Source organism: Oncorhynchus nerka, linkage group LG6 (assembly GCF_034236695.1).
Source record: "Oncorhynchus nerka isolate Pitt River linkage group LG6, Oner_Uvic_2.0, whole genome shotgun sequence".
Classification (NCBI taxonomy): Eukaryota; Metazoa; Chordata; class Actinopteri; order Salmoniformes; family Salmonidae; genus Oncorhynchus; species Oncorhynchus nerka.
The window spans coordinates 84,086,306-84,098,277 of record NC_088401.1 but is presented as its reverse complement, the minus strand read 5'-3'; the positions used below and the strand labels follow the sequence as shown (position 1 = coordinate 84,098,277).

At 41.0% G+C, this 11,972-nt stretch overlaps 1 protein-coding gene across 6 annotated transcripts in view; it reads right to left on the bottom strand.

Moving 5' to 3' along the window:
* Positions 1-10,972, bottom strand: part of LOC115125747 (cationic amino acid transporter 2-like) — a 31,073-nt gene extending 20,101 nt beyond the window's left edge. Inside the window, exons 1-3 of one of the 6 annotated variants that reach the window (XM_065019974.1) lie at positions 10,833-10,972; positions 9,239-9,413; positions 1,573-1,774 (exon numbers count right to left, since the gene is read on the bottom strand). In XM_065019974.1, the coding sequence (XP_064876046.1) occupies positions 1,573-1,774; positions 9,239-9,406 (370 nt within the window). In that variant the 5' untranslated portion in view covers positions 9,407-9,413; positions 10,833-10,972. Of the gene's footprint in view, positions 1-1,572; positions 1,775-9,238; positions 9,414-10,082; positions 10,568-10,832 lie in introns of those variants that run through there. The other 5 variants (XM_065019975.1, XM_065019978.1, XM_065019973.1 and 2 more) reach the window with 5 other exon arrangements.
* Between the last annotated feature and the right edge of the window lie 1,000 nt (positions 10,973-11,972).

Genomic DNA, 11,972 nt, shown 5'->3' with positions numbered 1-11,972 from the left:
AGGACAAGCTTGCTTAGGGGACTCTTCTCCAGGTTAATCTCTCTGTAGGTGATGGCTTTGTTATGTAAGGTTTGGGAATCGCTTCCTTTTAGGTGGTTGTAGAATTTAACGGCCCTTTTCTAGATTTGGATAATTAGCGAGTATCAGCCAAATTCTTCTCTGCATGCATTATTTGGGGTTGTACACTTGAGGATATTTTTGCAGAATTCTCTCTCTCCCTCTCTCTCTCTGCCTCTCTCTCTCTCGCTCTCTACATCTCTCTCTCTCTCTCTCTGCCTCTCTGTGTAATCTGAGGGAAATATGTGTCTCTAATATGGTCATACATTTGGCAGGCGGTTAGGAAGTGCAGCTCCGTATCCACCACATTTTCTGGGCAGTGTGCAAATAGCCAGTCTTCTTTTGAGAGAAGTATATATATATATATATATATATATATATATATGCTGTCTATAGCTCTGGACTGGAGCCAATAAATGGATGATGGTGAATCACTGTTTTACTGCAGGAGGTTAAAGTCAGAGATCAAAGGTTAAGGGACGACATTGGATTCTTGTTCTTCTTGATTTATGGTTGATCATTTATGGTTCTCAGTGTTCCCAGGCACTGAGCCAACGTGTTTATCGTCACACCAGGGAGCCGATGTTATACTAACAACATTATAAACATGCCTCAATAAAGATATACACTCACTCGCCTAAATTCTTCGGTATTCTACAAGGTGTCGGAAATGTTCCACAGGGATGTTGGTCCATGCTGACGTGATGACATCACGCAGCTGCTGCTGATTGGACGGTGGAATATTCATGCTGCAAACAGCCCGTTCCGTCTCATCCTAAGGATGTTCTATTGGGTTTGAGGTCTGTGGACTGACCAGGTCTGGGGACTGACTAGGCCACTCAAGTAAACTAAACTCACTGTCATATTCCAGGCGATGTTTTTCCACTCCTCAGTTGTCCAGTTGTTCCTCTGGTTTTTAGCTGATAGGTGTGGAACCCGGTGTGGTCGTCTGCTGCAGTAGCCCACCGTGACAAGAATCGACGAGTTGTGCGTTCTGAGATGTTGTTCTGCCCACCACTGTTGTACTGGGCCGTTATCTGTCTGTTCGTGTTCCGCCTGTTAGCTTGCATGGTCCTTGCCATTCTCCTTCAATCTTTCATCAACGATTTGTTTCCGCCCCCACAGGACGGCCGCTGACTGGATGTTTGTCGTTTGTCGTACCGTCCTCGGTAAACCCTAGACACTGTCGTGCGTGAAAACCCCAGGACAGCGGACATTTTTGAGATACTGGATACTGTGCGCCTGACACAGACGATCATACCACGCTCAAAGGCGCTTAGGTCAGTCGTTTGGTCCATTCTAAAGTTCATTCGAACAGTAACTGAATGACTCAATGCCTGTCTGCCTGCTTTATATAAAAAGCCACGGCCACGTGACTCACTTGCTGTAGGAGCGATCCATTTTTGTGAACGGGGTGGTGTACCTAATAAACTGGCCGGTGAGTGTAGATCAGATAGGAACTAGAAGGAAGAATCAGGTTGAACTAGAAGGAAGTAATATATTGTTGTATCTTACCAATGACGTAGGACAGCAACAGATTCCACCCGGTAATAAACGCCAGTAGCTCTCCCACCGTCACATAGCTGTACAGATACGCAGACCCCGTTTTGGGGACGCGGGCCCCGAACTCAGCGTAGCACAAGCCGGCAAAGACGGAGGCCACGGCAGCGATGAAGAAGGATATGATGATGCTGGGACCTGACGACGTCCTAGCAACCTGATAAACATGACAATCAATCAATAACATTGATTTTTATAAAGCTCTTTTTACATCAGCAGTTTCTAGATATCCGGCCAAAACCCCTAAAGTGCAAAGCAATGCCGAAGAAGAAGCCCATTGGCCACGGAAAACTCCCTGAGAAGGAAGGAACCTAAGAAGAAACCTAGAGAGAAACAAACATTCCTGAGTCATCTGAAAATCATGATAGCAAATCATACATTACATTTGTATAGTGACTTTCATTAGATGAGATAGATAGAAATACATAATCTTAAGGAAATTCAAAGTGGATCAGGAGCATTTTAAAGGAGAATTTTAACTTTTTATAAGCAATCTAAAAAAAAAATGTATGTAAATGACATGAGAAAGGTCCATTTTTTTACAATTTCACTTTTTTTTTTTTTTTACCTCAACCAAGCAATTCACTTCCTCATCCCCATTGTGCATTATATTCCATTGTGTGCAACTCAAGCTGTTTTCCCTATCTAGCTGTTCCATTCTCCGTGTAGACTGCTGCTAGAATGGACGGAGACAAATCACTCGAATCGCAACGTAACGTTGCGGATAAAGTTCGGAATGACACACTTTCATGTGTACAACATCTAAAGACCTGTATCTACTGAGACCGTTTCCGTTTCTAAAATGGCATATTTGGTTGTTTTTGTTCATGTTTTTTCACAGCACCCAAACAGCACATCAACAATGAGCAAGTGAATCGCTGGTTGGGGTAAGTTTCTCAAAAACAAGTGAAATTGCACCCTTGTGTAACATTCCATTTACATCAAAATAGAGACTTGGTTGGAAAAAAAAACTAAATGATCCTTTAAGTGTTGAAGGGTTACGGTGTTTAAGTTAATGTGCAAAAGGTGTTCAGGCGTCTAAACTAAAATGTTCTTAACGATTGTTTATTTTGTGGGAAGAAGAAAGAAAAGCACCACATTTTGCCAATGTCTTCATCATTTACCATCAGAGCATCCCCCCTCCTTGCTATAGGTCAACGGTCTTCATCATTTACCATCAGAGCATCCCCCCTCCTTGCTATAGGTCAACGGTCTTCATCATTTACCATCAGAGCATCCCCCCTCCTTGCTATAGGTCAACGGTCTTCATCATTTACCATCAGAGCATCCCCCCTCCTTGCTATAGGTCAACGGTCTTCATCATTTACCATCAGAGCATCCCCCCTCCTTGCTATAGGTCAACGGTCTTCATCATTTACCATCAGAGCATCCCCCTCCTTGCTATAGGTCAACGGTCTTCATCATTTACCATCAGAGCATCCCCCTCCTTGCTATAGGTCAACGGTCTTCATCATTTACCATCAGAGCATCCCCCTCCTTGCTATAGGTCAACGTTCTTCATCATTTACCATCAGAGCATCCCCCTCCTTGCTATAGGTCAACGGTCTTCATCATTTACCATCAGAGCATCCCCCCTCCTTGCTATAGGTCAACGGTCTTCATCATTTACCATCAGAGCATCTCCCCTCCTTGCTATAGGTCAACGGTCTTCATCATTTACCATCAGAGCATCCCCCTCCTTGCTATAGGTCAACGGTCTTCATCATTTACCATCAGAGCATCTCCCTCCTTGCTATAGGTCAACGGTCTTCATCATTTACCATCAGAGCATCTCCCCTCCTTGCTATAGGTCAACGGTCTTCATCATTTACCATCAGAGCATCCCCTCCTTGCTATAGGTCAACGGTCTTCATCATTTACCATCAGAGCATCTCCCCTCCTTGCTATAGGTCAACGGTCTTCATCATTTACCATCAGAGCATCTCCCCTCCTTGCTATAGGTCAACGGTCTTCATCATTTACCATCAGAGCATCTCCCCTCCTTGCTATAGGTCAACGGTCTTCATCATTTACCATCAGAGCATCCCCCTCCTTGCTATAGGTCAACGGTCTTCATCATTTACCATCAGAGCATCTCCCCTCCTTGCTATAGGTCAACGGTCTTCATCATTTACCATCAGAGCATCCCCCCTCCTTGCTATAGGTCAACGGTCTTCATCATTTACCATCAGAGCATCTCCCCTCCTTGCTATAGGTCAACGGTCTTCATCATTTACCATCAGAGCATCTCCCCTCCTTGCTATAGGTCAACGGTCTTCATCATTTACCATCAGAGCATCTCCCCTCCTTGCTATAGGTCAACGGTCTTCATCATTTACCATCAGAGCACCCCCCTTCCTTGCTATAGGTCAACGGTCTTCATCATTTACCATCAGAGCATCTCCCCTCCTTGCTATAGGTCAACGGTCTTCATCATTTACCATCAGAGCATCCCCCCTCCTTGCTTTAGGTCAACGGTCTTCATCATTTACCATCAGAGCATCCCCCCTCCTTGCTTTAGGTCAATGTATCATTCCTGTCAAGAGTCGTTCCTGTCAGTCCTGTGCTGTTTAACCTGCATCAAGGTTAATCCCAAACCGAACCTTCCTGGATATGTTTATTCATTAAAAGTGGAACTCCGGTCTCCTTTTCACCTCATTTCACACCTGATTTACTGAACAAAAGTCACATCTCGATAGGTGGTCCAGGTATCCTCATGACATGGCACAAAAGGGGGGGGGGCTTAGCAAGAAGAAAGGCCGATGACATCAGAGGGCACCAATGTTTCTATCCTTAAGGTTACTTACTGTATTTGTACGTGTTGTTTTTCAACAGGAAATGTTCAAAAATAGTTGGAGTGTGTCTTAACATATATTATTCAACCATTATTGTCACGGTCGTCCTCCTCTTCATCTGAAGAGGAGAGGCGAGAAGGATCGGAGGACCAAAATGCGGCGTGGTATGTGTTCATCATTAATTTTAATAAAGAAAACACTGAACACTGAAACCCTATACAAAAACAAGAAACGAAAGAACAACCGTGAAGCTAATGCGAACTGCGATGAAACAAGCAATCAACATAGACAATCACCCACAAACAAACAGTGCAACCCAGGCTACCTAAGTATGATTCTCAATCAGAGACAACAGTGACACCCAGGCTACCTAAGTATGATTCTCAATCAGAGACAACAGTGAAACCCAGGCTACCTAAGTATGATTCTCAATCAGAGACAACAGTGAAACCCAGGCTACCTAAGTATGATTCTCAATCAGAGACAACAGTGAAACCCAGGCTACCTAAGTATGATTCTCAATCAGAGACAACAGTGAAACCCAGGCTACCTAAGTATGATTCTCAATCAGAGACAACAGTGCAACCCAGGCTACCTAAGTATGATTCTCAATCAGAGACAACTAATGACACCTGCCTCTGATTGAGAACCATACTAGGCCGAAACATAGAAATACCCAAATCATAGAAAAACATACATAGACTGCCAAATGAGGTGCTTTTATCACAAACTGAACCATTACTATATTTTGCCGCCCCCACTATAGTGTTAAAGTGATATGTTGAAGTGATACGTTGAAGTGTTACGTTGAAGTGTTACGTTGAAGTGATACTGAACAACGTTGAAGTGATACGTTGAAGTGTTACGTTGAAGTGATACGTTGAAGTGATACGTTGAAGTGTTACGTTGAAGTGATACGTTGAAGTGTTACGTTGAAGTGATACATTGAAGTGATACGTTGAAGTGTTACGTTGAAGTGATACTGAACAACGTTGAAGTGATACGTTGAAGTGATACTGAACAACGTTGAAGTGATACGTTGAAGTGATATGTTGAAGTGTTACGTTGAAGTGATACGTTGAAGTGTTACGTTGAAGTGATACGTTGAAGTGATATGTTGAAGTGATCCGTTGAAGTGTTACGTTGAAGTGTTACGTTGAAGTGATACTGAACAACGTTGAAGTGATACGTTGAAGTGATACATTGAAGTGATACTGAACAACGTTGAAGTGATACTGAACAACGTTGAAGTGATACGTTGAAGTGATACATTGAAGTGATACTGAACAACGTTGAAGTGATACGTTGAAGTGATACATTGAAGTGATACTGAACAACGTTGAAGTGATACGTTGAAGTGTTACGTTGAAGTGTTACGTTGAAGTGTTACGTTGAAGTGATACGTTGAAGTGATACGTTGAAGTGTTACGTTGAAGTGATACGTTGAAGTGTTACGTTGAAGTGATACGTTGAAGTGATACGTTGAAGTGTTACGTTGAAGTGATACATTGAAGTGATACGTTGAAGTGATACGTTGAAGTGTTACGTTGAAGTGATACATTGAAGTGATACGTTGAAGTGTTACGTTGAAGTGATACGTTGAAGTGTTACGTTGAAGTGTTACGTTGAAGTGATACGTTGAAGTGTTACGTTGAAGTGATACGTTGAAGTGTTACGTTGAAGTGATACATTGAAGTGATACGTTGAAGTGTTACGTTGAAGTGATACGTTGAAGTGTTACGTTGAAGTGTTACGTTGAAGTGATACGTTGAAGTGATATGTTGAAGTGATCCGTTGAAGTGTTACGTTGAAGTGTTACGTTGAAGTGATACTGAACAACGTTGAAGTGATACGTTGAAGTGATACATTGAAGTGATACTGAACAACGTTGAAGTGATACTGAACAACGTTGAAGTGATACGTTGAAGTGATACATTGAAGTGATACTGAACAACGTTGAAGTGATACTGAACAACGTTGAAGTGATACGTTGAAGTGATATGTTGAAGTGATACATTGAAGTGATACTGAACAACGTTGAAGTGATATGTTGAAGTGATACGTTGAAGTGATACTGAACAACGTTGAAGTGATACTGAACAACGTTGAAGTGATACGTTGAAGTGATATGTTGAAGTGATACATTGAAGTGATACTGAACAACGTTGAAGTGATATGTTGAAGTGATATGTTGAAGTGTTACGTTGAAGTGATACGTTGAAGTGATATGTTGAAGTGATCCGTTGAAGTGTTACGTTGAAGTGTTACGTTGAAGTGATATGTTGAAGTGATACTGAACAACGTTGAAGTGATACGTTGAAGTGATATGTTGAAGTGATATGTTGAAGTGATACTGAACAACGTTGAAGTGATACGTTGAAGTGATATGTTGAAGTGTTACGTTGAAGTGATACGTTGAAGTGATATGTTGAAGTGATCCGTTGAAGTGTTACGTTGAAGTGTTACGTTGAAGTGATACTGAACAACGTTGAAGTGATACGTTGAAGTGATACATTGAAGTGATACTGAACAACGTTGAAGTGATACTGAACAACGTTGAAGTGATACGTTGAAGTGATACTGAACAACGTTGAAGTGATACGTTGAAGTGTTACGTTGAAGTGTTACGTTGAAGTGTTACGTTGAAGTGTTACGTTGAAGTGATACATTGAAGTGATACTGAACAACGTTGAAGTGATACGTTGAAGTGTTACGTTGAAGTGTTACGTTGAAGTGTTACGTTGAAGTGTTACGTTGAAGTGTTACGTTGAAGTGATACGTTGAAGTGTTACGTTGAAGTGATACGTTGAAGTGTTACGTTGAAGTGATACGTTGAAGTGATACGTTGAAGTGTTACGTTGAAGTGATACGTTGAAGTGATACGTTGAAGTGTTACGTTGAAGTGATACGTTGAAGTGATACGTTGAAGTGTTACGTTGAAGTGATACATTGAAGTGATACGTTGAAGTGATACGTTGAAGTGTTACTGAACAACGTTGAAGTGATACGTTGAAGTGATACTGAACAACGTTGAAGTGTTACGTTGAAGTGATACGTTGAAGTGATACGTTGAAGTGTTACGTTGAAGTGTTACGTTGAAGTGATACGTTGAAGTGATACGTTGAAGTGATACTGAACAACGTTGAAGTGATACGTTGAAGTGATACTGAACAACGTTGAAGTGATACGTTGAAGTGATACTGAACAACGTTGAAGTGATACGTTGAAGTGATACTGAACAACGTTGAAGTGATACGTTGAAGTGTTACGTTGAAGTGTTACGTTGAAGTGATACGTTGAAGTGTTACGTTGAAGTGATACGTTGAAGTGTTACGTTGAAGTGATACATTGAAGTGATACGTTGAAGTGTTACGTTGAAGTGTTACGTTGAAGTGATACGTTGAAGTGATACGTTGAAGTGATACGTTGAAGTGATACGTTGAAGTGATACGTTGAAGTGATACGTTGAAGTGATACATTGAAGTGATACATTGAAGTGATACGTTGAAGTGATACATTGAAGTGATACGTTGAAGTGATACGTTGAAGTGATACGTTGAAGTGTTACGTTGAAGTGATACGTTGAAGTGATACGTTGAAGTGTTACGTTGAAGTGATACGTTGAAGTGATACGTTGAAGTGTTACGTTGAAGTGATACATTGAAGTGATACGTTGAAGTGATACGTTGAAGTGTTACTGAACAACGTTGAAGTGATACGTTGAAGTGTTACGTTGAAGTGTTACGTTGAAGTGATACGTTGAAGTGTTACGTTGAAGTGATACGTTGAAGTGTTACGTTGAAGTGATACATTGAAGTGATACGTTGAAGTGTTACGTTGAAGTGTTACGTTGAAGTGATACGTTGAAGTGATACGTTGAAGTGATACGTTGAAGTGATACGTTGAAGTGATACGTTGAAGTGATACGTTGAAGTGATACGTTGAAGTGATACATTGAAGTGATACATTGAAGTGATACGTTGAAGTGATACATTGAAGTGATACGTTGAAGTGATACGTTGAAGTGATACGTTGAAGTGATACGTTGAAGTGATACGTTGAAGTGATACGTTGAAGTGATACATTGAAGTGATACATTGAAGTGATACGTTGAAGTGATACGTTGAAGTGATACATTGAAGTGATACGTTGAAGTGATACGTTGAAGTGATATGTTGAAGTGATACGTTGAAGTGATACGTTGAAGTGATACATTGAAGTGATACGTTGAAGTGATACGTTGAAGTGATACATTGAAGTGATACATTGAAGTGATACGTTGAAGTGATACTGAACAACGTTGAAGTGATATGTTGAAGTGATACATTGAAGTGATACATTGAAGTGATACATTGAAGTGATACGTTGAAGTGATACGTTGAAGTGTTACGTTGAAGTGATACGTTGAAGTGTTACGTTGAAGTGATACGTTGAAGTGATACATTGAAGTGATACATTGAAGTGATACATTGAAGTGATACGTTGAAGTGATACGTTGAAGTGTTACGTTGAAGTGATACGTTGAAGTGATACGTTGAAGTGATACATTGAAGTGATACGTTGAAGTGATACATTGAAGTGATACGTTGAAGTGATACATTGAAGTGATACATTGAAGTGATACATTGAAGTGATACGTTGAAGTGTGATGTATGGTTAAGTGTTAAAATGTTAAAAGGTAAAAAGGTGAAGAAAAGATAGAGGATAAGTGCAACTATCAGATATGTATCCTTACATCTCCCCTGCTCCCAAGGTAGTCCCTACCCGTAGGGCAACCAACTCAACAGTGTTAAGTTAAAAGAACTAAGAAGAAGTTGTATCCATACCTCTCCAGAGAGAACGTATACCCCTGCCCCCAGGGTACTCCCCACCCCTAGGGCCACCAGGTCCAGGGTGGTCAGACAGCGGTTGAAAGTGGACTCCTCTCCCTCGGGCTCCAGAGGTTTTCTCCTGGACAGGCTCCGTACAAAGGAGCTCAATAAGTGGCAGGTCATCCTTCTACTAGGGTCAGGGGTTAGGGGTTAGGGGAAGACGAGAGGGGAAATGTAATGAGAGAAGGTAGAGAGAGAAAAGGGGATCAGGGAGGGGAGAGTGAGAGAGAGAGAAAGAGAGAGAGAAGAGAGAGAGGGAGAGAGGGAGCGAGAGAGAGAGAGAGAAGAGAAGAGAGAGAGAGAGAGAGAGAATGGATGAGTGAACATGTTGGTGAATAATTGTCAGATCACCCCTCACACTGAATCATTTATAACTATATGATGTTCAAGAACATTATTTTCTAATGATTTAGCTATTCAAAAGCTACATTGAAGAAGAAACCCCCCCCCACTGGAATTCAATGTAAAACTGTCTGTCTTTACCACATAGTTTATGACGTACCTCAAAGTATTTAAAAGATCAGAAGTATAATATCAGAAACGTTATTGATAATGTATCGGTTTCCATGTATTTTATGAGGTCTTCTATCTACCACCATGCTCTTTGTAAATCTACTGTAAATCCATAAGTTACTTTGTGGACTGTCCTCATCAGTAACATTCTTACACGAGGCACACTAACTCCAACAGTTCAGCACCATTGAGTGGAAACCTTGCTTTCTTCTTTTAAAAACAGTAAAATCACTATAATTAGTCTACCAAATAATAAATATATATATATATATATTTGTCTGCTTACCTCTTAGTGAGTTATTCCCTGCTACAGAGCTGTGCTGTGTTTAAGAGAGACAATTGATAGTGTTTCTTATTCTTTCCTTCAATCACTCACTTGTTTTATGCCTCGTCCTTTATCACCTGCCTGACTGAAGACTGCTGATGCCTGTCGTTTTAGTCCTGATACCCAACGGTTCTATAACTACACCCTGACCTGCTACATGACTCTGGCTTTTACACAACCTCTAATAACTTACCACACACACATACCTGCTACATGACTCTGGCTTTTACACAACCTCTAATAACTTACCACACACACATACCTGCTACATGACTCTGGCTTTTACACAACCTCTAATAACTTACCACACACACATACCTGCTACATGACTCTGGCTTTTACACAACCTCTAATAACTTACCACACACACATACCTGCTACATGACTCTGGCTTTTACACAACCTCTAATAACTTACCACACACACATACCTGCTACATGACTCTGGCTTTTACACAACCTCTAATAACTTACCACACACACATACCTGCTACATGACTCTGGCTTTTACACAACCTCTAATAACTTACCACACACACATATCTAGCCAAAACGGACTACTTTTATCCATAGGATAAGCCTGTAATAAGGAAATATTTACAGTATGTCATGTAAATAAATGTTTATTAAACATTTATGTCATATAAAAAACCCTGAATTAGGAATGTAATATCTAATAACAGGTGTGTGAATCAATAGAATGTGTACTCACCTTACGATAGAAGTTCTACGTTGTCAGGTGTTCTGAGACAGAACATTGACAATCAGAGACATTCCATCCTGTTCTGTTCTGTTCTCTCTCTCTCTCTCTCTCTCTCACTCTCTCTCTCTCTCTCTCTCCCTCTCTCCCTCTCTCTCTCTCTCTCTCTCTCTCTCTCTCTCTCTCTCTCTCTCTCTCTCCTCTCTCCCTCTCTCTCTCTCCCTCTCTCTCTACTGAGTATTCTGTAGGGCCACCCCTCGTTGCTCCCTTACATTGGAGGGGACAGAGAAGGAGGGGGTAAGAATGAACCAGGGTATGATCCCCTAGCCAAATGCCACTATCTCGAAGGAGAATATATACAGTGGGGGTCTATAATTATTGACACCCTTGATAATGATGAGCAAAAATATTTTAAATACTGAGCTGTATTGTATGCTTCAACTTGTTTAAGAGAGAAAGCGTTGTCAAAGTATATATATCGTCAAAGTATATATATCGAAAAATTAAGATAAAATAAGAGTATATATTTACATATAAATAAATGGTGGGACCAACAGCAATAATAATAGTAGTAGTGGACATGGGATTACCATTAACAACAACTACAACAACAATATTAATGAGAACAACAATACATTAAAGCAATGGTAGTAGACCAGTGTCAACATGACTGAGAAGACACATGACCTGGTAGTAGATCAGTGTCAACATGACTGAGAAGACACATGACCTGGTAGTAGACCAGTGTCAACATGACTGAGAAGACACATGACCTGGTAGTAGATCAGTGTCAACATGACTGAGAAGACACATGACCTGGTAGTAGATCAGTGTCAACATGACTGAGAAGACACATGACCTGGTAGTAGACCAGTGTCAACATGACTGAGAAGACACATGACCTGGTAGTAGATCAGTGTCAACATGACTGAGAAGACACATGACCTGGTAGTAGACCAGTGTCAACATGACTGAGAAGACACATGACCTGGTAGTAGATCAGTGTCAACATGACTGAGAAGACACATGACCTGGTAGAAGACCAGTGTCAACATGACTGAGAAGACACATGACCTGGTAGTAGATCAGTGTCAACATGACTGAGAAGACACATGACCTGGTAGTGGACCAGTGTCAACATGACTGAGAAGA